The sequence below is a fragment of the Harpia harpyja genome, chromosome 12 (assembly GCF_026419915.1).
Source record: "Harpia harpyja isolate bHarHar1 chromosome 12, bHarHar1 primary haplotype, whole genome shotgun sequence".
NCBI classification, from domain to species: Eukaryota; Metazoa; Chordata; class Aves; order Accipitriformes; family Accipitridae; genus Harpia; species Harpia harpyja.
The window spans coordinates 27077381-27102385 of NC_068951.1; the positions used below are offsets into that span (position 1 = coordinate 27077381).

At 37.0% G+C, this 25005-nt stretch overlaps 1 protein-coding gene across 14 annotated transcripts in view; it reads right to left on the bottom strand.

The window, feature by feature from the left end:
* TRIP12 (thyroid hormone receptor interactor 12) overlaps positions 1–25005 on the bottom strand; it is an 80894-nt gene that overhangs the window by 11208 nt on the left and 44681 nt on the right. For 11 of the 14 annotated variants that reach the window (XM_052804156.1, XM_052804165.1, XM_052804169.1 and 8 more), the window contains 30 exons: positions 24457–24562; positions 23053–23189; positions 22030–22113; positions 20557–20652; positions 19451–19599; positions 19086–19121; positions 18903–18998; positions 18382–18474; positions 18085–18246; positions 16391–16459; positions 16119–16284; positions 15293–15410; positions 14995–15151; positions 14528–14681; positions 13759–13987; positions 12900–13018; positions 12051–12258; positions 10817–10917; positions 10519–10693; positions 9971–10112; positions 8825–9016; positions 7977–8128; positions 5973–6145; positions 5461–5534; positions 5155–5354; positions 4272–4399; positions 3834–3985; positions 3229–3371; positions 1784–1940; positions 398–496 (listed from right to left, as the gene is read on the bottom strand). In XM_052804156.1, the coding sequence (XP_052660116.1) occupies positions 398–496; positions 1784–1940; positions 3229–3371; positions 3834–3985; positions 4272–4399; positions 5155–5354; positions 5461–5534; positions 5973–6145; positions 7977–8128; positions 8825–9016; positions 9971–10112; positions 10519–10693; positions 10817–10917; positions 12051–12258; positions 12900–13018; positions 13759–13987; positions 14528–14681; positions 14995–15151; positions 15293–15410; positions 16119–16284; positions 16391–16459; positions 18085–18246; positions 18382–18474; positions 18903–18998; positions 19086–19121; positions 19451–19599; positions 20557–20652; positions 22030–22113; positions 23053–23189; positions 24457–24562 (4067 nt within the window). The remainder of the gene's footprint in view (positions 1–397; positions 497–1783; positions 1941–3228; positions 3372–3833; positions 3986–4271; positions 4400–5154; positions 5355–5460; positions 5535–5972; positions 6146–7976; positions 8129–8824; positions 9017–9970; positions 10113–10518; positions 10694–10816; positions 10918–12050; positions 12259–12899; positions 13019–13758; positions 13988–14527; positions 14682–14994; positions 15152–15292; positions 15411–16118; positions 16285–16390; positions 16460–18084; positions 18247–18381; positions 18475–18902; positions 18999–19085; positions 19122–19450; positions 19600–20556; positions 20653–22029; positions 22114–23052; positions 23190–24456; positions 24563–25005) is intronic. The other 3 variants (XM_052804163.1, XM_052804170.1, XM_052804164.1) reach the window with 2 other exon arrangements.

A 25005-nucleotide genomic window follows, 5' to 3' on the forward strand; every position in this document is an offset into this window, starting at 1 on the left:
AAAGCATCTAGAGAACTTAGCTACGCCAACATTTACAATACGACTGAGACAGCTTAGAAAGACCACGTATCAGAGGGAATAACAGTGGAATAAAAGTATTAACCACCTAATGATCATATTATAGAGGAAACACACACAGCTGTTTGCTTAGAGTTAGAAAAAAAGCGTGCTCTGTAGAATAAGACTGATTATGAAATTTAGTATATCAGAAGAGAGTTTCTCCTATCAACTAAAAGTCACAACCAAGTGGATTAGGGATAATTAATAGATAAAATTTTGTGGCACCAGCAATGGGAAGGACCAAAAGTCTGACCAAGTCATTCTAGGAAAGCTGTAGCTTTTTTGTATTAATCTTCAATAAAAAGGGGTTAAATTAGACTGCATTGATATTACTTACTTCATTCTCATACTGGATTTCCAACATGGCTCTTGAACTGCCTAGATCCTGCATCACAGATTCTGCCTGTTTCAACAGCTCATCTCTGTTCACAGTGCGCTACACATTAGAGAAGTTTTAAGTAGTAAAATTATGTCTTTAAGTCCCAGCTCCCAAGGCAGTTACAACAGGAAAAAAATTAGTTATGCAAGTTTTTCCACCCCATGCTAATAGTTCCACAGTTCAACAATTTGTAAGCTTATACTTTGATAAAATAATTCTTGCTTCTATATGAAAACTGACTAGAATTAAAGTGTTCAATATAAAATAAAAAAACCAATGCCTTACATTTGTATAGTATCGGTACATCAGTATAACTAACAGGTACTAGTCTTGCCAAGAATCTGGCAGTAACACTATAATGTAGCAGAGAAGTGTTGTCACATGATGGTACATACCTCGAACTACTATATGGAGAAGAAAACACAGAATAAAGATGCCAAAATCCAGCAACCTAAAGGAATAATCTTATACCCTGCCCTTGCAGATTCTCTAGTAGGGAAAGTGGCAGGTTTAAAAAAAAAAAAAAAAAAAGAAAAAAAAACATGAACACCCCCCCCCACCCCCCCCCAAAACAAAACAAAAAAACCCCACACACAACCCACAAACAACCAACAAACTCAAAACAAAGAAACCCCACAACCAACACCCACCCACCCCCAGCACTGGGATTCCTACATGTTGGAAGCTATGTAGCTATATTCTAGCTAAACTAGATTCTCATGTCTCTTGTGTTTTTTCCCCAGAGATATTCAAGACCATATGGCAGATTTACACTATACAGCAGATCCTAGTTTAAGATAACATCTCTGCAGACTCAAGGCAGACACCCAAGACTCCCGCAATTTAAAACAGTCACAGCTTAGTTTTATTATGTTGTGACAGGAGGTTTAATACTCTCCCAGAATACAAGGACAATGTTTTTTGTTTATTCAGGTAACACTTAAGGGTCTAAATCCTATTGCTTGAATTCTTCTGAAACTCTACATAAAGCAAAATGGAGGTTTACAAGCTAATATATGGAAACAACACTAATGTAACCTAAAACTTAAAGTTCATTCTTGGAGTATAGTTTCAGAAATTATGTGAAAATGCCAATTCAAAAGGAAGCAGGATATGAGGAAGTGTAGCATACGCTAGCCCCTTCTGCCACCTAGTGGCAGACACCTAGAAGACATTGTGCTTTCTACTCGGGGGTTTTTAAATTAATAAAAACAAACCTCACCTTCATCGGTATACTACAAAACCCGAAGTTTTACAAGTAAATCTTGCTCAGAATGATATTCTTAAAAGACGATATGAAAATAAACAGATCATTCATTCTATTTTTAAATAAAATATACCTACTTTTTTCCTGTCCAGTCGCGGTGCCACTCTGCTATCCTGAGAATCTGATTGATTGATTTCTGGATTAGTATCCAGTAGTCTTTGCATGGCTCGATCACGATCAAAAGCAGTTACATAAAACAGCATTTGACGCGTATCAAATGGAAAGAAAAACGGGCTGTAAAGAGCATTGGATTAGTTAGCTGGGTTCCAACTGGCATCTATGACTATAGTTTAGTTTAAAACACAATAGAAAGGTAGTACGCCTGAAATTAGTGCTTTACTAAACACTGTGGTGAAAGCAGCCTCCAAATGAAGCCTTCCAGAACACACTTTTAGTTACAATGCTTATGAGCAAGATTCTAGAAACAGAATTTAATATAAGAAGGAACCACAAAAAATACCAGAAAATTTTAACTCTTCCAGAAAAATAACTCAAAATACTTGAATGCCTTGGCTATGCAAAGTTTATATCAGAAAATAAAAATTCTTTTACTTGTGCACACCTGGTTTACAATTAGTAAATCTAACTTAGATCAAAGATTTTAAGAAGGTGGTTCAACCTCCCATGACAGGGGGGGTTGGGGGAGGGGGGGTAGAACCTGCCTACACAGCAGCACCAGCATTCTACCTTCCACCATTTTCAAAAAGCACTTCAACTAGTCTGTGAAAGACTACCAGAGAAACTTATTTTAATTTATCAGTTTCACTATTCTTGAAGGCATGTGCACATTAACAGTGTAGTCCTCCACTGACATTTAAGTGAAAAGGCAGTTTTACAGAACAAATACCGCTACAGATGTTTGTATAATATACATTCATACTCATTTGTTATCTAGAATATCTATGAAGAAATTTAGAGACCTTATTTTAAAAATGAAAAACCAAGTAGTTTCTCTAGAGTACATATTTCCAGTCGATTGTCACCAATGTTTCTTTAACGTGCTTGAAAAATCCAAAACGTCAACTGTTTTCTCATTGTTTCAAGTACAAGAGTTTTACAGCTTACACTGTGCATCAACTTACTACAAAGTACTATGAATATAGCTTTATTAAAATTATTTATATTTTTCAGTAATTATAGAGATATTTTCCTTTGTACTATATTGAATATGCTAAGATAAATGTAGTCGTATGACAAAAATGCCATTAAGCAGTTTAACAGGAGAAAAAAAGATCTGAATAATCAAGTACTACTATTTCAATGAGAAAACTCTGAATGACTCAAACTCCTGTAAGAAGTGGTCCAAAGTCTGCAGCTAGTCTATCCCTCCATATTTGGTTTAAACTATGCAATGTAGGCATAAACATTCATCTAAGTGTCTTAGCAAGACTTCTGTGAGTACATTCTACTGTCCCCTAGCACTTTCAAAAGCCTTGTAACATATGATGCACCTGGGCTGCCCAGCCAAGAGGCCTGCTAAACTCAAATTAGAAATACTATATATACAGTAAGTCATTCATACCATGTTTTTCCAAGTTCTGTCAGCCACGTTGGTATGTTTCCTGTCATAATTACCAAAGGATCCTGGAGCTGCCTGTTTGCTTTTGCTGTCAGTTTACTGTTGATAAACTCTGAGGTTGGAATTATCTCCTTGCAGATTGCATTCTGTGTTAAAAAAACAATGTACTTCTAGTTAAAGAAATGCTAGAATGAATACCAAGCCTTTGTGAAGAGGTTTTTTTTATGCTTCTAATTTGCTTATCACAAGAAAAAAAAACTTCCATTGTCACTTTGGTCATACAGAGTTTAAGCCATTAAAAAAAGACTGAGTAGATTTTTACTACTCATTTTCTTTTCAGGAATGATGCTGTTCTTTGAACTTAAGGAAGGAAAAAGCATGGCAAATGTGTTTATAGTGTGTTAAAGGAAATATGATTGACTATAAGAATTTATAGCCTTCATCTTACCAGAAGTTAGAGAAATAGGTAGGGGAAAATGATAGTATTTGCTTTATTCTGTCTTGGGGGGGTGGGGGCAGGAGACAGGGGAAGAAGGCTATTTTAAGGTGTTTCAGGGCAGAGCTGCCTATATCAAGTATGAAAATGATTTTAAAAGTGCTCTACTCACATCATACAAGTAATACCAGTATCGACTGATAGCATGTAAAACTCTCAAAAGAAGAATAACATCTAATGAGGGATCTTCAAATGTTATGTTTTCAGGTGGAGTAGATATGAGGTAAACTTCTAGAGGATTTAATACCGAAGGGCATACACCATCTAGCAGGAAAAAAGAGTATGTTATCGAAATAAGTCAATTATAAGTCTTCCCTCCCAAGATTATTAGGAGCCTAGGTAGCATTAGTCACGGCATTCACTTTACTACAACAGTTTAGTTACACAATTCAGTAAGTATCTTTAGTTTTAATACACGTATTAATATATACTTACTTTTCTTATACTATGCTTGCTTTAAAAGAAACACTATGGTGTCTCTAAACACTTTTCTTCCCCATCCTTTAAGAAGGTTCACAAACCTAACATACTAGCAAGGCAACACACTCACCATGCCACAATTCATCATGCTTTTTAGAATTTCTAGGGGAGGTTTTTGTGGGAGCAGTTTGTGCTCTTCCTCTTTTACCACCAACACAGTCCTTATTACCATCTTCATCCTCTCGCACAGGTTTGTACCTAGAAAGTAATTAAAAGTTAAAAACATGTTTGTGAAATAACAACTTACATGGAAACAAAAGCAGTTATAAAATGTTAGTTCTTTGATTACCACAATTTTACTTAAATGACAGTTAAACACAGACAGACAAGAACAATGCATTTGGATACGATCCAGCCTTTGAAGCTAGGCCCCGAGTAGCAAGTTATGTCATGGAGGAGAAAAAAAATCAGGGACCCTCCAGCTCCATGAACTGGAAGGAGAGAAGCAGAAGGTATAGGCAAAAAAACAAAGTAGTTTTTTTGCTTTTGAATAACACATTTAAATATTAGAAAGAAAAAGACACTGCTGAATGTTAAAATGTTTGGCACAATCGTAGGTCAATACTACTCCTTGCAAAGTATGGCCAGAGAATACATATACCAGTACAGCAATCAACTATGAAAACCAGTATGAAGTTGACCATTACTTGTAGACTGCAGACACATTCTCTGTTGTTTGTGGTTAGTTACATAACACTAAGAATGATTTCCCTCCATCTAGCAGGTGTCATTTATTCCCCATTTCTTGTTCTTCAGGTTCACTCATGAGTTAGAATGTCAGTAGCTAACAATGAATTCTTCCTAAGATTTAAGTATCTCAATCACATCAGGAAATTCAAAGCTTCAGTTGTTCCCCCCCACCTCCAAAAAAGACAGCTATATTCCAATTTTCTTTATGTGTATACATCTAGGAAACCGAGGAAGTTGTCCCCTGATTTCTCTAGCAAACTTACCAAATGGTATGTGTTTTTGTCCAAATCCCAGCTCTTCCTAATGGGTTGCTCTCATCATCTGTAGACTCCCTCTCCTCTTCAGCTTGCAAACTGTACTGCCTAACTGCTTGATACACAGTCATATTATATGGCAGCAAGTGATCTCCAATGTAAAATTGCAGTCTGTGTCTCACATTCCCTGAATTTAAGAATTGAGCAGCCTGAACAAAACAAAAAAGCCACAGACATTAGGAAACTTGTTGCTAGCTTTTCTTTAAGCCTCTTCCCACACTCTTCCCTCCCCTTGCCCTCAGAGCAAAAGCTTACCAAAGATTCATCTATTTCTTCATCTGACCCATCATCATCACTATCCTCATCATCTTCTCTAACTCTTCCATAGCCTGAGGCAAGAGAGGAGAAAGACATCCTCATTTGTTTTCACATGAAATGTAGCAAAGCTTTCATACTCTGACTTTTATGAACTCCACTGTTCAAAACAGTTCCAAAACACATCAGTTAAAGCAAGGTTCAGACACGTTAGAACAAGTTTCAGTATCAACATCTGGCATCAAAAATGCCAAGTTACAGCCAATCTAACAGTCAACTAGATTATACTTCTGTTAGTATTTAGACTGAACTGTTTACAACAGGAAAAAGTTTGTCCCAGAAAAGGGAAGATTCTCTGCAGCTTTAGTCTCCTCCACTGTGAACAAGATACATTTATAGGTACCTCCCATTTGTCTTCAGTATAATCCTCACTGGTTTTTACAGACTCTACACTGCTGACAGTAGTGACTATACCAAGAAGCAAAACACATGTGACTGTATAATATATATACCTCTAACTACAAGGTATCTTTCAATGGCTTGTACCAAAGCCAGAGGATCAATCTTCACAGGTCCACCTTTCCACTGTTTCACATTAGCACAGTCTGGATGTCTTTGCAGTTGGCATTTTAATTGATGTGTATTGAAGAATTTTAAAGCTTGGGATCCTCTGTTAAGAGAAAAACTCAAAATAATTTGTGAAAAAAGTTGCTACACAAAGAATCTAGTAACCATAATTGCATTAAAAAAATGCATTAAAATAGGCTTATACATGCATTTACAAACTCACTTGTTCAGAGTATTATTTCTCAGCCTATTTCTCTAAAAATAAGCTATTAAGATTTGGATAAACTTATTAAAAATTTTATTCTACAAGAACACCAGAATCCAAGTTGGACAAAATCTGATTTCCAGTGAAAGCTACATGGATTAAGGGAAAGTCCAGCCTGACGACTGATTACAATATGGCCTATACAGACCATTTTTGAGGTCTGAAGTTGTTCAGTGGTCAGCTGATGCCACATGAAATTTAGAGCTGTGTTCACCTGCAGTGCAGTAAGGATCAGAACCAGGGTGGGTAATGCAAGTACCCATATCCATTCATATGGTTTTTTAGTAAGGACCTAAAGAGATAACCTGAAAGCTCCTCTTTTTTCTTGCCAAGTATAGTTTATATATATGTTCCATCTCACCAAACTATTAACACTCAAGCTAGCCATTTTTATACACAAACCTCTAATCTTGGACTGCTTCTATTTCCAGGTGCTAGTGAAAGACTACCATATCTTAATGCCTCAAAACCCTCATTGACATAATCCACAGTAAGACTAGCAGTCAAACAAAGCTGCAGTAGTCTGGCTTCCCATGTTTAATATGCTATCAAAAAGAATAGCAGAATTTTGCGTCTATGATTCGCAACTTTAACTTCTGTAGTTATACCACTTTTAATAGAAATAGTGCATATTAGGAAGCATTGTAAGATTACAGAGCACATACTGTTTGCAAAAGCCAGTATCAAGACAATTAATTCCTTCAAGTATTAGAAATCTGTGTATTGTATGCATTCCCATGGATTTTAACAGTTTCACAAAAACAAGTACTGAATTTTACTGTAAGTTAGGTTAATGCTATAGTGTGAGGCTCCAATACATCTACTATAATAGATGTTGTGTCACAATTAGTGATACAAAAAATCCACACTATCTTACTACCCAAGAGACAGAAGATTTTTGGCATTTCAAACTTTAAAGAACAGTTTTCAAAAATTCATTTTCAATGCTCCTCCACTCCTAATGTCTACATAGTCGTAAGAATATGTCTATCATCAAACTGAGGTTTTAGCCAGCACCAGTAGATACTTTCAAAACTTAGATGCAACTTATAATGAAATAGACTTACTAACTGCTATACACTGGATGAAAAATAGTGTTGATGTCTTAAAGCACAGAAAAGAGATTGTAGATATAGGTCTCCGGTAAGTCACATTTGTTACTTAACACACAAATAACAAGTTGGATTCCAAATTTAATCTATCTTAAGACACAAGGCAGGTCACAGTTACTTTGAACTCTGTTGACAGCCAACAGTTATCACTCAATTATAATCCCAGAGAACAGAACCTATCTGAATAACAAAGTTTAGCGCTGTAATACAAACTCTCACCAGTTTAATTACTTCACTACAAAATATCAGTGTCTCAGCAATAATAGATTATTTCTTTCCAGTGTTTTTTACATGGGGACAAGGAAGACATTTGAGTTTTTAAAGCTTAAATTTAGAGATTGCATTTAAAATTACACATCACCCCCCAATCTAAGTGAGAGAAGTTTCAAGATAGCAAGCAAGCATTTGGTTAAACATCCAATCTTCCACTGAATAAAAAAGCCAACTGTGTAATTGCTTTTGTCTTTAATAGGGTCAGAAGCTTCCATTACCTCTTGGAACTTTTAGCATTGAAACAAGTTTTGGAAAACAAAAGCTTCCAACAAAACTGTTACCTGAGCATTAATCCTTACCTGCTCCCTGTTCCATTTCCACTAGGGAAGTCATGCACTTTGACAGGAAACTGCTCCATCTGACTGAGGCAATTGTTCATTTTATGGACTAACGCCAACAAAGGTGCATTTTCTAATGGCTCTAATCTTCCAAGGGGTTCTTCTCCAGGAAGCTGAAATATATTCCAGTCTTTTAGCCATGTGCTTGAATTAATCCATCTTAAAACAATTTATACCACAAGTTGTTTAAGGAAAAAAAAGGGAAGTGAATCACTGCTCTCACTTAAACTAGCAGTATCAGGATGATACGATGACACATAAGTTCATGAAAGACCTGTTTCAAAGAACACACTCTTCTCTCCTGGTTTCAACCAAACAGCCCTACAGATTTTAAGCATTCACTCTTAACCGTGAGCAATAAACTTCATGGAAGCAGTAGTTATCTACTTTCCTCTCTTCCACTTTAAACTTCTTCCTTTAAAAACAGGACAATCTAGTTTCTTGCAGTATTTAGGACTAAAGAGAGCAAGTGATAAGGTTACTATCCAAACTCTTTCCATATCAACTTCTTAAAAGTCAGGAACAACTTTTAAGTTGTTCAAGACTCAGACAATTGGCCGTTTGGGAATTTTTTTCCACTCTTGAGTGGAATTTTCTGTAATTACAGGGTATTCTAAAAAGTTCATGACCTGTAAAGACACCGAACCATGTGAAAGTTGTAGTGTTATACAGCTTAGCCATGAACAAAACATTCTTTCCATACTCCATCTTTAAGTCAAGCTCATTGCTGAACCTCTCGGATGGTCAGGTAAGTACAATTTGAGAGAAAGACAACTAAGAACGACAAAAGAATAAACAAGAAAACTTACTGGAGAAGAAAAAAATACATGAAGAAATCTTTTCAATCTGATATCCCTGCTTACAGCATCTTTCTCGCTTTTAGATGTCAAATAAAGCAGCAGTTGTTTAACAAACCCACTATGCTGGATTTCAAATGAGGAGACGTCAGACTCCGAGACAATGCTACGGATTTCTACAAGGCACTCTGTTCCCCCATCCACCTGAAAAATATGAAGGTAGTATTTTACTACCCAGGTATTAAGGGCTTAAGAAATACTGTTTTTCCTCCTACTGCATGGAACAGCTCTAAAGCGAGAGAAAAAAGGGAAAGTCTGGAGTGTATAGTAACTCAATACAAGCAATGACAGGGCAAATAACATGAGGATAAGCAATTTCTCTGTTCAAGAGGAGACATTACAGGCAACATCTACATTTTCCCATTTTAAGAGAAATGCAAGGCCCCATTTCTGTCTTATGCAATGTAAAGATAAGCTTCAACCAAATGTTTTTTAAAAAAATAAAAATTAAGAAATCCCTCAGATTGGTATATATTTCACATGACAGCTGTGTGGGAGAGAGAAAGAAAGTAAGTTTCATATTTTAATGATTGCTTAAAATCAAAGCACAGAACATAACTCAGCTGTTCAGCTACTTTAGAAGTTACAGGTTTAGACCATCTATCAAGGATCACAACTGTTTGAGAAGCAAGGCTCAAGTTCTTGAGATTCTAACAGATCTGGCCCAATCTGTATTTATTCTATCCTTTCAACAAAATGCTACTTTCCTCTTGTCCTCCCCTCACCCCCAAAGTTCTTACTACAAACTGTGGTGTTCTTTAGGTATGAAGTCAATCCCTAACACTTAACTGTAAAATTTTTAAATTTGAAATAAAATGCTATGTAAGTGACACATTGCTAGGAATCAAGAATACCCTTGTTAATACTCATCATTTATCATCAGTGATATGAGTCAGAGCTTATACACCAATTCTAAAAGAAATCCCAAACAAACCATTGCAAGTTAAGAAACACTGTATCATCATTTAAGATCACAAAAACTATGCTTAAAATATTTGCCATACTATCTAAAATGGCCAGCTTTCATTTAGCTTCCTCCTAAATACTTCTACTGCTTCCATTCCCAACCCCACTCCAAGCAAGCCTGCCATTTCTAACCTGGAGGTTGAGTTGTTCAGTTGCAGTGCAAAGTCTCTGTAATACATTTAGTGCAGGATTGCTTCCATCCATGTTTTCAGAACTAAAATAACGTTCTACAAATTTATGGGCTTGCTCCTTAATCCAGCCCTTAATTTTTTCTCTGTAAAGAAGCACACAAAAGGCATTCAGCCACACTTAGCATTTGCATACTCCATTATGACAAGTAAACACAACCAGAGTATCATTTTCCCCATGTTTAATAGCAGTCACAGCCAAAAACCCTTCCCTCTTACTCCAACACAGTAAAGGTCTATTCTCTACAGATTACTTCTTGCACCATTTTTCCCAATTATCCAATTTTTCCCCACCATGCTACTTTAAATTATTAAGAGGTTACTTTCTCTACCTTAATTTCTTGATTATTCTTCCAGAGTTATTTTAACAGTGGTTAAGCTCAAACTTCTTTGATAGGTGCTACTTAATCACCTGATGGCTTATTATAAGAAAGTAGCTGCACCTCAAAGTCAACACCATATTACAAGTACTTTGACTTTTTGTGTGTGTACCTGTTATTGGAAATGGTATCCTTGGAAGCAGCCCTTGCAAGACCACTTACTCCTGCTGTTCGTGCTGGTTCAATATTGTTACTGTTGGACTGTGTGCTTAATCTTCCCCATGTTTTAGGATTTAAACTTGCCAAGAAAGAAGATTTAGGAGATTGAGTAGTTGTAGGGCTTTTAGCTGGAGGAAGCACAGAAAATTAAGAGAATCAACAAATTTATTACAGCTAGCACTTCTGACAGCTTATAAGCTTACTTTTAAACTTAAAAGGAGATAGAGTATCATGTTTTAAGAATTATTTACCTTGATTGTCTACTTTGTCATCATCTCTTGGAGGAGAGTATTTTGGCCTCCTTGGCCCTCGTTTTGGCAGTCTTTTTCTCTTTAGAACATCGCTCAGTCGTCTGTCCAAATTTAAAAATAAAGTAACAAGTTTCCATCTACCATATTCATACACATACCCATACCTCAGTTTAAGATGCATCTGCCAGCTATTTCCTCAAGAATTGAACAAGAGTTCCATCCCATAACAAGGAGGGCACAAGGGAAGAATGAGCTCTGGGAGAAGGGGCCTCAACTCTATTTTAATTGGAAGGACAAAGTGACTACTCCATCCAGAAAGAAGGGGTTTTGCTTGCTGTCACCTTTCTACTATGAGCAGCCAAATACGGCCAGACATGCCACTAAAAGGTTCTCATAATTTTCATTTTTTTATTTGTGTAACCATCTGGTTATTAATTTATTTGAATACAATTAAAAAGAAAAAAATAATCCATAAATCTCTACTGAATAAACAGCAAAAGACACTAGAAATTTGACCTGCCTCCCCTATTAAAGCCCATAAAACACTTTTTCAACAATTTATGTAGTTACTACTCACCAACCCCTACACTTCCCAAGTTCACGTATTTCAATTCTGGTTTAAAGTGAGTTTCCTTATTATGCCAATATATTAAGACAAACATTTCACCTTTAAAACAAAGGCAAACTGTGTAACACTGAAATAGTTTATTCCTACAAGAGACTTTAATTCTACAAGTGTTCAAAATGATTGCATTCCAACAAAATAACTTAAGGATTTTTCTTCCTCCAGTCTCCAGCAGAAAGGAACCATGCACCACAGCTATCATTTCTCTGAAAGAATCACTCTGTTCTTAAGAGTTACATGAGAGTACAGCTGTTGATCTTGGCATTCTCCAGCCTCTCACTAAACAGCAGATTGTTTCATACCATTACATTGTAACTATCAGGTCACTAGTCTTCCCCCCCCCTCCAAACATTTCATATAAAATGAATCAAAACTACCATTGATAGCTTCAACACCACTCCATTTTATTTCCTTACAGGAAAGTACCACAGCAAAATGCAGATGATACTGTAGCAGCCCATGTCAGCCAAGACTTAAAAAAAAACCCAAAACAAAAAACCCCAAAACAAACAAAAAACCCAAACCAAAACCACAGCAACAAAACCACCACCACCAAAAAAACCCCCAAACCTCAACAGATTGTTTTTTCACAGCAACAAGCACACTTACCCCTGTGGGCTCAGATCCAAAGAATCCTCCCGGCTGTGTTGTAAACTGGGAGAGCCCAAATCTGCAGCTGCATTACTGGCAGCAGTGGCTGTTCCAGTACTTATTGTGGTAGTGGTACCCAGCGTTCCTGATCCATTAGTGCACACTTTTGGTGGGCTTGTTAGCAAAGCCTCCGACTCTGCTAAGTTTTTCACTTGGTGCATCACCCCTTTGCAAAAGAAGAAATCTTTGTTTGGTGGGTTGGTTTGGTTGTGGAGGGATTTTTGTGGGGGGTGGCAGGGACAAACGTGTTTGAAAAGATTGAAGTCTGTTATATGAAACTCTGTTTTGACTATGGCAGCACTGGCTCACCCCACCCATCAATGCTAAGTTAGTTTTAAAAGCAGTTCAATCCTTTCTCTTCAAAAAGTTAATCTACATAGTTAAAAAAAAAAAAATAATGACAGCAGCACAAACTGTACCTAAAGAAACCCCCAAATCCCCAGTGGATTACAACAACGACTTCCTGCCAAAGATTCGTTAGCTTTGTCCGGTAAGACTACCCATGTAATTTCAGCAAGCCATCCTCAGCCAAAAATTTAAGTTCACTAGCATCTATAGTAAGCCTGTACAAACTTGTTCCAGATTCAGAAGAAACAAGCTTGTCTCCTCCAGAGTCTTGGCCAGCTCCACCCTAGTCATATGAAGATATATTGTATGGATTTGCCTTTATTATTCAAGAACAATATTAACTTTTTACAGCTTGAGGGGGATGGAACAGGGGGTAAAGGACATGGATTCTCCACACACATGCTTTAAAATACTAAATAAGGAGGTGAAGAGAAAAAAAAAAAAACAAGCAATATTTACCTTCTCTTCTGAAGTAAACACTAAAAATATCAGGTAACTTTTGCATTAAAATCTCTGCCATCTGCAGGGCTCCAACTACTATCTTAAGGTCTTGACTTGACAGCATGGAGGCAATATGACTAAAACAGATAATTTATTAGAATTAGGTTCGCCTTTTCATTTTCTGCCTTTTTTTTTTAAAAAAAGTCAAGCCAGTTCATGTTGCATATATAGTATTAGAGACTGAAAGCAAGCAAATTTCATTGTGCTTTTGTAAAAGCTATAAATAAAAGGACTGATAAAGTCCTCTTCCCACCTAAATCACTTTTACCAAGGTTTAACATGTGGCATAAAAGAAAAGAGTTTTCTTCCTTTAAAGAACATGGTGTTGTGGAACTTGGTACTGCCTTTGATAAACCAGTCAGTTTATTTTCTAATTGCATCCTTTTATCTAGATCCCTAACTTTATGGTATAACATGTACGAGAGGTTTCATGAACAGAACTTGCCAGTTGAATGCCATGAGAGTCTGTTATGGTTCACATCGTATTACCTCAAAAGTCATTTTTCTTGCCTTCAGAAAAACTTATAGGCAAGTTTTAGAAATCAGGAAAACAGTAAATGTTAATATTAGACATTACTAGTACACACAGCCATACAGGTAATCGAAGTTTCTAATAAGAACACTTAGAGTTGGCACCTACTGCAAAATTTAAGATGCAAGAAATTCCTGAAGAGCTGGCAGCCTCAGCTTTTGGAAAACGAATAAATAATAATTTAAAAGTATAATTTTCCCCTGAAAAAGATGATTCAAAGAAGTAATCTCAAGTTTGAGTTGTAAGCTCAAAATTAGTTTCATTCACAACAGTTAATGAACCCACCTTGAAACAGCATGGTTTTTCAGCACATCCTTCAGAAGTTCAGCATCAGCAAAATAGATTATCCTAAGAATTGCTCTAAGGCACTTGTGTCTAACAGCAGGTCCAGCTGAAGAACTATATACCTCATAAAGAACACCAAACAATGTTTTGATAAAGGATTTTGCCAGTTCTGGATCCTCTTTCATTAGTTGTGCTCGAGCATCATCCTTCTTCAATTCTGAATGTCCACCTGTGAGAAATTGTGCACCAAATCATTGCAGAGTTCTTTGTACCTCTGCTCTGATGATTACTTTCTTTTGTTAAAGCTGAATTAGTTTAGCTCTTGAATTGAAAAGATATAATTAAAGAACCAGAAGTCAAACTGACGTCAAGAACGTAGGTACAAATCCTCCTCTTTCAAGGAGTCAAATCTTTTTTCTTCAGTTTTCTTATTTATTTCTGTACGGTAGTAATAAGTCGTCACACAGTCTTTGTTAAATAAAAGAGCTGTATGAACAAAACTGTTTCAGAAAGTCCCAGGTCAGGAACACCCCCAGCTCCCCCCCAAATTAATGCATTTTCAGTTCCCAGGAAAAGTTTACATGTTAAAAAGAATACATTTCAATACTTTGAGTTTTGTTGTAAAGCTGTCTTCATTCACGTAAATCAGAGTAGTTAGGTGTTTCACAGAAACCATAAGAAATATATTAGCTAAGTAGCAGACCATTGCATAACCCAGCATAAATTAGTCATAGCTAGAGACACCAGGTGTCTCCTAGGCTGTACTTACTAGTGTTTGTATTGGCTAAAGGGTTTGGTTTTCGCTGAATGGCACGTGCTGTTCCAGTATCCTCATTTATTTGCTGCATAGAGTTAAAATCAATAGTATAGACACGCCCAAGCGTAGACAGGCTTATCTCATCCTCACCAACCTGATGAGCTGCCTAAAAACAAAGAAGTTAAAGTTAAGAAATCCCTAACAACTAAGAAGCTATATGAAAGGTAAAGAGAGGGGCAACACAGTAGGAAAAACAATGACCAACAGAAATATAATACAAACAGTGATTAAGCAGTTCACACATTACTGAATACCAAAACAGCACAATATTACAGCAGGAGGTTTGAGGAAACTCATGTGTTGCTTACTCAGGAAGAATAAGGCTGATATTTTCAAAGCTGTAAAGAAAGCACTCAGTCCCCTATACAACCGCACAGGTATTTAGAAAACATCACCACACAAGCATGTGGAATTACTACCTCTATTATTCGACTATCAATCCTGTTATAGGGATGCCAGAGACCCCTGTCATCTCGCCATTGCCATATTGCACCATCTGTATTTTGCGCATTTCCTTTCTTCAGCATAGTATCAACAGCAAAGATTCCCTCTTTTGGCAGGCAAGGCATCAGTTCACTGTAAAGAACATTAAAACAGTATTTTACTAGAAGTATACAATAAAGTCCATCTAAGCTGAAAACTGTTTGCCTTCATTTTGGAGAAGTTAAGAATTTCAACACACCAACCAGACCCAAAACCTAGGGCTGCATAACTTACCAGATAAGAGAAGTAAGCTCATAAAGTTCTTGAGGACTTCGTGGAACAAGGTCAATTTGTTCTTGACAACTCCCATTTGAGGCTCCGCAAAGGAGGAAGTGAAGCGTTTCTGCAATATCTACAAAAATTATTATTAATGAGATTGCCTATATCAAAATATGGATTCCATTTTGTGTTGGACACCATGCAGAAGAGATAGCTGCTGCCCAAAGCAAACAGAGTAGACAGTAAGACAACAGCCATCTCTGAACATTCTAAGAAATCTGTTTGTTCTCAGGTCTGAGGTTTGCGGGGTTTTGGGGTTTCTTCAGGACATCTGGGGGGGAAATATTGCTCAATAATACAGGGCACAGAAGAAAACACAGGAACATACAGGGCAGTTGAAGCAACAAGTCAAAATTTACAAGATGCAAAGAAGAAAATGAGTGAGAACTAAGACAGCTACACAACAGTTACTTTTCTTAATGTTTTGCCTTAGAAAAAGCCCTTAAATCACATATTTCCCCCACCTGGTAAAGGCTACAAAAACAATTATTCAACTTGTGTTGGAATGAGACTAACTTGTACCTTGTGCAGCTAATACAGACTCAAAATTAGGCGAGCATTCCAGTGACAACAGCTGGAGACAGGAAAGGGGAGAAAAACCCCTCAGGAAGAAAAGAAACTTTCAACAACATTAACTAAATTCTGTATCCCAGGGGAATCATATTAAGAGAGAAAAATAAAAAGAACACAGTATTTGTATAATCAAGTGCACAGAGTTCCACACAGACTGTAGGCATTAACTTAATTAGATCCCCCAGAATATGAAAGAATAAGAACTCACTTTGCTTCATAAGTTGAACTGCAAGCGTAGGGCAATTGGAGCACATTAAGGAAAACATGCGCACCACCATGATGAACATTCCTGAGCTCAGGATAGGAGGCGTCACTACCAAGAGTTGCTGGATATTTGTTAACAAGTCCTTGGAAGCAACCTGCTGGAGCAAGTTCTTCAGGAGGGAACAGTAGAATTGAAAACGTTAGTCTGACTTTGAAAGGTAAGCCCTTAGAAGAAACTGAGAGGGGGAAGAAGGAAACAAAAATCCACTCCCTTACCTCCTCATGCTGGAAGTTGTCCACTAGCCGTGCAAAACAGAGACAAGTGCTTTCAACAGACTTTTTGTCCTATTATAAAAAAAATAAAGTATTTGTTTGAATTAAAATATTTTAACTTGCATTAGGTTATCCTATCATTTTGAGGCATTCATAAAATTTCTCCAAAAAGGCCAGCTGAATCACATTTTACAGAATATTACAGCTCTGAACTTTGAATTCATTGATACAGTCCAAGCTGACCTCCTGAGATGGCTGTGCTCCTGCATGTTCCCTGGGAAACACCTCACATTTGCAACATAAAATACCTTTAGAGATAAATAAATAGATCCACAATATCCTTTTTGGATTCTACAAGGAGGAAATGAAAGGGAAGAGAGCTACAAAGCCAAAGCAACAGAGATCTAGATAATAAGCAGGAGTGAAGGCTACTGTTCTACAGACTACATGAAGCCTGATTTTTGTATTATGCAGTGCAGCCAAGACAGCAAATCCAAAGACACCAAAATAGTAAAGATTGCTCTAAAAATAGCTCTAGTTAAAAGTTCATTGAAACACTCAAAAAAGTTCATCTGAACATAATAAAACACTTTTACTGGAAGGGTGGTTGAACACTGGAAGAGGCTGCCCAGAGAGCTTAAGTCTCCATCACCTGAGATATTTAAAAAAACAAACAAACCAACCAACCAACCACTTAGTTATCTAGTACTAACCCCCTGCTTGAAAAGTCCCTTCCAACCTCAACTATTCTGTTAAGACCTAACTCAAGATTATTTTTTTTTTTGCCAGAAAAATTCCACTTCAACATTTCTTGAAATCTTACTTTTGTGCGCTGTAGCTTCTCTTCACAGAGCAGGAGTTAGTACTTGTCCCTACTACTGCTGAGAATGGGGCTTCCTGTTTCCAGAGCACCATCTAAAGCTGCCATTTGACTTCTGTGAAACTGCCTCAAAGATTCAAGTAGTGTCTCAGCAAGATGATGTTGGCAAAATTAATAGCACAACAATGCACAAAAACATTACCTGGCAGCTTCCATTTAGTTGCATTTGTTAAGGAACAGAATAATTTCTCCTTTTTCACCTCTTTAACAGGGATCTGCCAACCAAGCAGTATGTCCAAATCTCTTTTGGTGCAATAGTCATTGTGAGTGCTCATTTATGAGCATAGCAGCATTGCAGGATAGGCAGATCTTAGGAGCCCCATGATTTAGGATTCATCACTTCAAACTATTGTGCAAGAGTAGGAACTTCCTTTTTAAAGAGCCCTAAGCCCTCCCAAAAAGTCAAATCAGAAAAAAACCCGCAAAAATTGAAACTGAAGCTTTTCCAAGTTTGAAGTGGGAGGGAACCTTGCAACCCATTTGTTAAGAAAAAAGAATAATAATGCTACTGGATTTCCTCTTACTAATGGGCAACAAGGACTACAAAACCACTGTTATTCATGCTCTGAGTTAAAGTACCTCATTTATCTCATTTTACAAAATTAATAGAGTGTCACGAACCCTTACAGCACGTTTACAAAAAACCAAAAGGTCCATACGCACGTTAGAATATCACAACTTGACAGTACAGAGCTTTAAGGCAATTATCACATTGCAAAAGGCAAGTAATACACAGTAAAGAACTAGATATCTGGAGGCAACTTTATACTACTTTCAGGTCAAAATTAAAACCTTCCATTTTATAACAGCTTCTTACCTGATGGGTTAACCTTTGTGTAAGCAGTGGCAAAGAGTCTGCCACAAAGTGAAACTCATCAGGTGTTATACTCTGGCAGCAGTTGGCAGCAATAGCTAGTGCATTCCTCTGTGCATTTATACTGAAGAATTCCAGATACAGCAAACAGTCTGCCAACCCACCCTATAATAAAATAAACAAACATTTCCACTCTCAGTATTGCTAAAATCACAGAAACTTGTTTTCTTATTTCATCTTCACAGAAGATCACCAAGATGTAGAACTGGTAGAGGTTTACTTTTTTACTTTTTTACTTACTGCCTGCAGAATGGCTTTACTATGCCTGCGTGATAACATCTCCAGGGCTGTAAGCGCCTGCTCTGCCACATCAATGCACTGAATAACTTGCAACTACAAGAAAACAAGAAAGCTGGTAAATCAATTTCTAAACCAGTTTGTAAAAATAATAATCTTCATTAACACCTGGACAGTTAGCCAGTACTAAGACACATATGCTAATGCAGCTGCACTGCTAGCTGTAATCAAGCTAGCCAATTTAAGGCTAGATCAGCTACATAGCTACTTCAAGAGTTACCAGTTCATGTAACTACACAGTATCTTTCCAACATCAATCAGACAAGAAGTTCCCAGTGAATCAGATAGTGCTTTTCAGTAAGGGTGTGAACAAAGAGTAAACCCGTTTTTAAAAGCTTCTCATGCATTATGTATTAACTTGTAAGCTATGAAAAGAAACCATTATCTTAATGGTATATCCTAAAGTTAAAACAAAAGATAAAATCCCCTCAGATTAGTTTAACACTGTTTTGATTTCGTTTTACCTTTTCCAAGAAGACAGGAATTGCATCTACCACTACAGCTGATGATCTCGGAAGTGCTTCCATCATATATGTTAAGGCCCGACATGCATGGTTCATCTATTAAATATACAGAGATTTGGTTTTAAGTTCAGATGATACATTTCTGTATCTCAAAGAATTTCTAAAACATTTCAAATCACTTACAATGTCAAAGTTGTGCTCCATCTGCAACAGTGTTATCTGTATTTTAAAAAAAGTATTGTTAGTTTAGTAAAAAGCATCTGGGTAACAACATAAAAAAAAAAAAAGGGCTCAAATCAGTATCATAGCTTTTGACTCAGGACTTGGAATGTTGGTAAAAGTTTCAAAAGAGCCACTACCTATTCTTGAGATATTAAAGAATTAATAGGACTATCAAAATTTAGCAAAACTCAAAAGCAAACAACGAGAAACAGATACACATATGCATATGTACATATAATATACAATATAAATAAAGAATATTTAATTTAAGCAAGATAGAGTAAAATATTATATCCTCCAAGAGAAATATGAGATTTAATCTTTACCAAAGCTGGTACAACACTCTTGACTGGAAATCCTCCTAATGTTTCTTCATTTCCCATGACCAACAGCTGGCACATCTCAATCACTGCCTGTAGTTGCTGACTTTCATCAGTGGCTTGGAGACCTTGTAAAAGTTGTTGGGCTTTAGAACCTAGATATCCAGAGAAAAAGATCAGGAAAGAAGATATTAGAAAACATGAGTGTTCAAGGGAACTGTTAATGCTATACTTCTGCCAGAGTGGAAGACCAGAGATAGTTTGTTTTCCTCTGTACTTGTAGTTTCACTTCCTTCCCCTGTCATAGAAAGGTGGGGATAGGAAAGGGAGGCAAAATCTCACTCTTGGCTGTCTTTCTAGTGCAGACTGGTCAGCACAGGGAGTCCACCACACTGCTCACCATAGCCATCTTGCCAACCTACAGCAGGTGCCAGAACCCACACCACTCCACCTTTATAAAGCAACAGACTTATCAACACACCCCCTGGATAATACAGCACATGGAGTACCCATGAGACCCCATCCTTTTCTTGGCAGACAGTGTAACAGAAGCCAAAGTTAGACTAGAAGGTATGCATCTTATCCAGCTGCATAATGCAGACATGGTGGAACAAGTCTAAGGACCCATGTTCTCACTGACACACTGTCTGAAGGAAATGCTTTCTGGCTGAAACCTAAGACACTTTTGACAGTATAAACAACATACCTTAGAACAGACATCTACTAATAGTTTTAAAGCTAAAAGCTAGCAAAAAACCCAAGGAGGTGGAAGAGGTCTTTTGTTAAGCAGCCCATCATGCAAAAGAAAAAGATAAGGAAGGGGTGAAAAGGCAAGAACCCTCCCTTCCCCACCTAGAAGGGAACATTAAGATGCACCCCCCCCCAAAAAATAAAAGAAATATGGCCAAAGCAAATTTCTCTTCCTTATAGGAAGACAAGCAAATTAATATTGTTGACCAGTGGTCTAGTACTATCATGACATACAAACCTCCAATATGTAAAATATTGTATTAAACTATGAAGCTAATACAAGTATCAGAATTTACTAGTGACTGAATTCTACTAGTCTGGAAGTGGAAAGAATTAAGTCAAATTAGACAAACTTTGCTTACTAGCTCCACTTCCAATTGTCCTGTGGAAGAGCTGCGACATCCGAGGACCAAGAGGGCCAAACAGGTGAGGAGGAAGACCCCTAGCCTCTAATAGAGCTAAAAGCAAACAGAGGATAACAGCCATTGTCAAAGCTTCTACACATTTTTTTTTAAAGCTTAAATTCCATGATGCTATAATTTAAGAATACTAGAATTTTGATGCTTTAAGAAAGAAGAGTTAGGATTAGATGACTGCAGCTACCTTGATTTCTAAAAAACACCAAAAAGATGACCTTTAGGGAACAAATAACTCATTTTCATATGCATCAGAGCATTAAGGCCCTTTAAGAAGTCACCCACTGAGTTTCCAGAGTTATATATTTCACAGAAGAAATCTGGTCTAATAAATTGTTGTAAGTCTAGATCTAGACTAGCAGATACACCAGACTGTAGTTTCAAATCTGAACTCAAACTACATAAAACAGGTTAAGCTTATCTTCACATTTTCAGGAACTGAATGGCACTATTAATCTGAAAAAATGACACTGAAAAAAGTTCAAAGCTTTATTTGGTGATGAGGAGAGGGAAGAACTCTGCTAGATATTACGGGTTTATTTGGTTTTGTTTTTAAAAACTTTTTCAGTAGCGTTACTTAAGCTAGACTAAGTTGGTGTTTCTGATTTTTATTGTAGCAACCATGACTACTGCTGATCAATACAATAAAAATTAATAGTAAAAACCAATTTAGCTCAATATTCCTAATGCATACCTATGCTTACTAAGGACCATAAACAACTGGTAGTGACACAGCACTCATTTCAACATTAAATATCCAGATTAACCAAAACGCATAATTTGGAAGTAAGATCATGATCTCAGAACTCCTTGCAATGTAGTGGCAAAATCATTAAAACAGTTGCAGGACATGCAAACTGAGTTTATACCTGTATGTACTCTCAGGTTTTGAGAAACCTGAATCCTTTAGCCCAAGCACAAAAGCAAGCATTTTAAGAATATTTAGATTTTGTCTGGTCATCAAAGCTTACAGCAACATGGCTATCAACGACAAGCACAAAAAAATGTTATCCAGAAGCAGGCAGAGTAACAGTAGGCCTAACCTGGCCTGTCAACTGAAAACATTCTTCCAAAGACTTGTTTTCATATTTGAGCTTACACACTTAAGAAGACTGAGTTGTCAATTCTCTCCCCTCACCTCCTCCTGAAAAATCATCAATAGCAGTGTATTATACCCCATGTAAATGAGTAAGGACACTATGCCACCCCCTCCAGACATTATTTCCAAATTCTTGCATCATTACTGAATTAAGGCTTGTAACTCCATACTTCGGAACTACTGTAAGCAAACCAAAATGTTCACAGACAGAGAAACAAAATACAGCCTTCCCACTACATATAACACAGAATTTGGGTAGGTATGGCTATTTATAGGCTGCAAACAAAAAATGAATGGTAAATTAGTAACAACTTTTATACCTTGTAGTCTTCCCATCTCAGAATCATCTGACTCACTTTCTCCAGAGGTTGTCATACCTACAGCCCCAGCAACAGAACTAGAAGCTAAAGAAATAAAATAGAGGTTAATGCAAGTTACAGTGCCTTTAAAGCTACAAAATTCATATCAATCCACCATCAAGGAAAGTGTCCACCATCAGAAGAGTGCTCTGCATTTAACGTTGCCACCATCATACTGCTGGACAATTGTCATTTTCAATAGACCAGCCTACAGGTCTAATACTTTCCAAAAGCTGAAGAGAGAGGTTGTACCAACCAAAGATAATGGGGGGGGGGGCATGGGGAGGAATACAGCTAGATCAGCAAATTACCTTTCAGACAGATTTACCTGCATCCTTAGTAAATTTATGTTTTTCTTAATTGAGTGTTATGCTGCACTTTGTTTCCATTAATTTTGACTTTTTGTACTGATGTAGCTAATTTTAGGTGAAGAACATTGGAGATTTTCTACAATCCAGCATAATCACTGGAAAGCTCATTTGAAGTCACTACTGATTAGGACCAGATGACAAAATTAAGTACCATTTAATAGGACTGTGCAAGTAAGAATATTTATCTTGGTTACAGATTTCTCCAGTAGAGACATGCTTGCAATTTCAACAGAAAACTTGTAGAATATTTATGAGTAGTTACAAAAGAGCTTTTACAGGTAAATGCATGCCTTCTGTATTCTGAACGGTTTGATGTCTCTTCAGTTATCAGTACAGTAATTTATGTAGCATCAGCTGAAGTTACATTCAAAAAAAAAAAAAAAGTAGATGCCTAAAAACTAAACTCTACTTAATTGGACATAGTATGTACCAGATAACCAAGAGGTCAGTTCAAAAGTAAAGGTCCCTCTCACTCAAAAACCTTCCAGAATTATTTACCAGCTGTACCAGCTTAAGGAATTTCTCCCCAAACTTAATCCATTTAATTATTTTTAAATGCAAAGAAGTTTATATCAGGAACTATACTAAAAATGCTTCAACTGGAATTTCTTACCTGCAGCTCCCTGGGGAGCCTCATCTGTACGTGCAGCTGAAGAGTTAACTCCATCCTGGTTGTTGTCAGGATCAGCCATCTTCTCCTGTCGACGAGCTTCAGCTGCTCCTCTTTTGCCCAGGCCAGAGCCTCGCCGACTAAAGATTCAAAAAACAAAGTTTCAGACCTTATGAACTAAGACAAGAGATTTATGAATGTGAGATACTCTAAACCACATAACATTTATGTAGATCACTATCACGAAGTTGCAGAAACTAACAGATTCACATAAGAATCAGTCTTTATGAAATTATCCAACTCTTCTTTACCCTCCTTGCACCATACCACGGCGGTGATTTGTTTATACTAATGCATTACAGCTAGGTCCTTACATTATACCCTTCAAGACAAAGCAGTCTGCTAAAATATAATAGTCAAAATGAGCAAGATTAAAGTGACTGTTAGTTACAAACCATGTACACATTCAAGAAGTCCTATGACAGAATAACTATCTTTACAGGAAGTTCTGAACTACTAAAAGCACAGAGAACTCTGATGTTCAGCTTGGTTTTCAGTGCCATAACAAGTTTGAGGGCACAAGCCTTTTTAAAATTTGCTTTTTTAAACACTGTCATCACTCCTACAAATATATATGCCTACAAAGTAAACAGTCAAATTCAAATGCACACTTGACAACAGAATCAGACTTCAGAAGCTTTTTTTTTTTATGGCAGGGAAGAGGGAAAAGAAATTGTGCTGGAACTAATAAATGCAGTTTAGGCATAAGAAAAAAAAATAAAGCTTGTTAAGCTTCGTAAGTGTAGCTTCAGAATATACGCAACTACAAAAATTTTCTTCATCACAGGACACATTTAGTCTCCCCTCCCATTTAATCTACCAGCTGTTTAAAATTATTAATTCAGGACTAATTTTCCCCTGCATCAGAAAGTATATTAAGTACTTAGACATTTGTAGTGTTGTTCAGATACAGCTGCTGACAAGCTGAGTCAGCTTAACCATGTACACTACTAAAACAGACTCCTGTCTGGTACCACGAAGTCTTTTATTTTTCAAAATAGCCATCTATTTCATTATTCATGATGGACAGTACTTTAGCACTCTGTCTTTAGTATCTTTTTAAACAGCACCTCCTTAAGGAAAGGATTGCTTAAGTTTGTGACATTAGCTTTGGGTGTTTCTTTCCCTGCACCCCCACAGCTGATAGGCTTATTGAAGGTCTGATAGTGACAAATTCTAAGCACTATATCCATGACACTGGTGTACAGAGTAACTCAGCAGGCCTGAAAAGCTACAGGTACTTCTACAATAGCAAAGTAAGAGATAGACAAGGCTGGTTTTCATGCATGAAAATGACAGTGATATCAACCCACTGCAGTAATCATGTTTCATTATCTTAATTTTTACCTGGTGCTAGCACAGGAGCCCGTGGTCTTTTGCCGTGTGCTCCGCCGCAAACTGGGGAGCTCAGCAGGTGGTGATTCACTGCGTTTTTTTGTAGATTTTCTTAGACCTATGTAATACGTAAAGAATTGAGAGTAAATCAGTCTTTAAATACACAGCAGTTCTGCAAAGAAATGAAACTTCTGTATACAGCAAACTTCTGTGTAGAATAACAGCCTCTACATAAGAGCCACAATAAGCCAACATCAGCTTTCAGTCACCTTACACTGAACTGCTACACCAGTAAAGGGAAGGTTCAGATATTCACTTTTACTCATTATTTTGAGGTAAGTGATACTAAACTTCAAGTAGTTACCTAGACACCTCTTCCTACCCTACACACTACAGTTGTACAAGAGCTTGTAAGTCTCTCATGATAAACAGATACCACATTATGGGATACACATTTATTATTTTCACATGTTGATGTTCAAAACACTTAAAAAGAGATGCTTTAGCTTTAGATAAAAAAAGAAAAAGAAATTACATTGGGGTAGAGGACAGTGGTGGTTG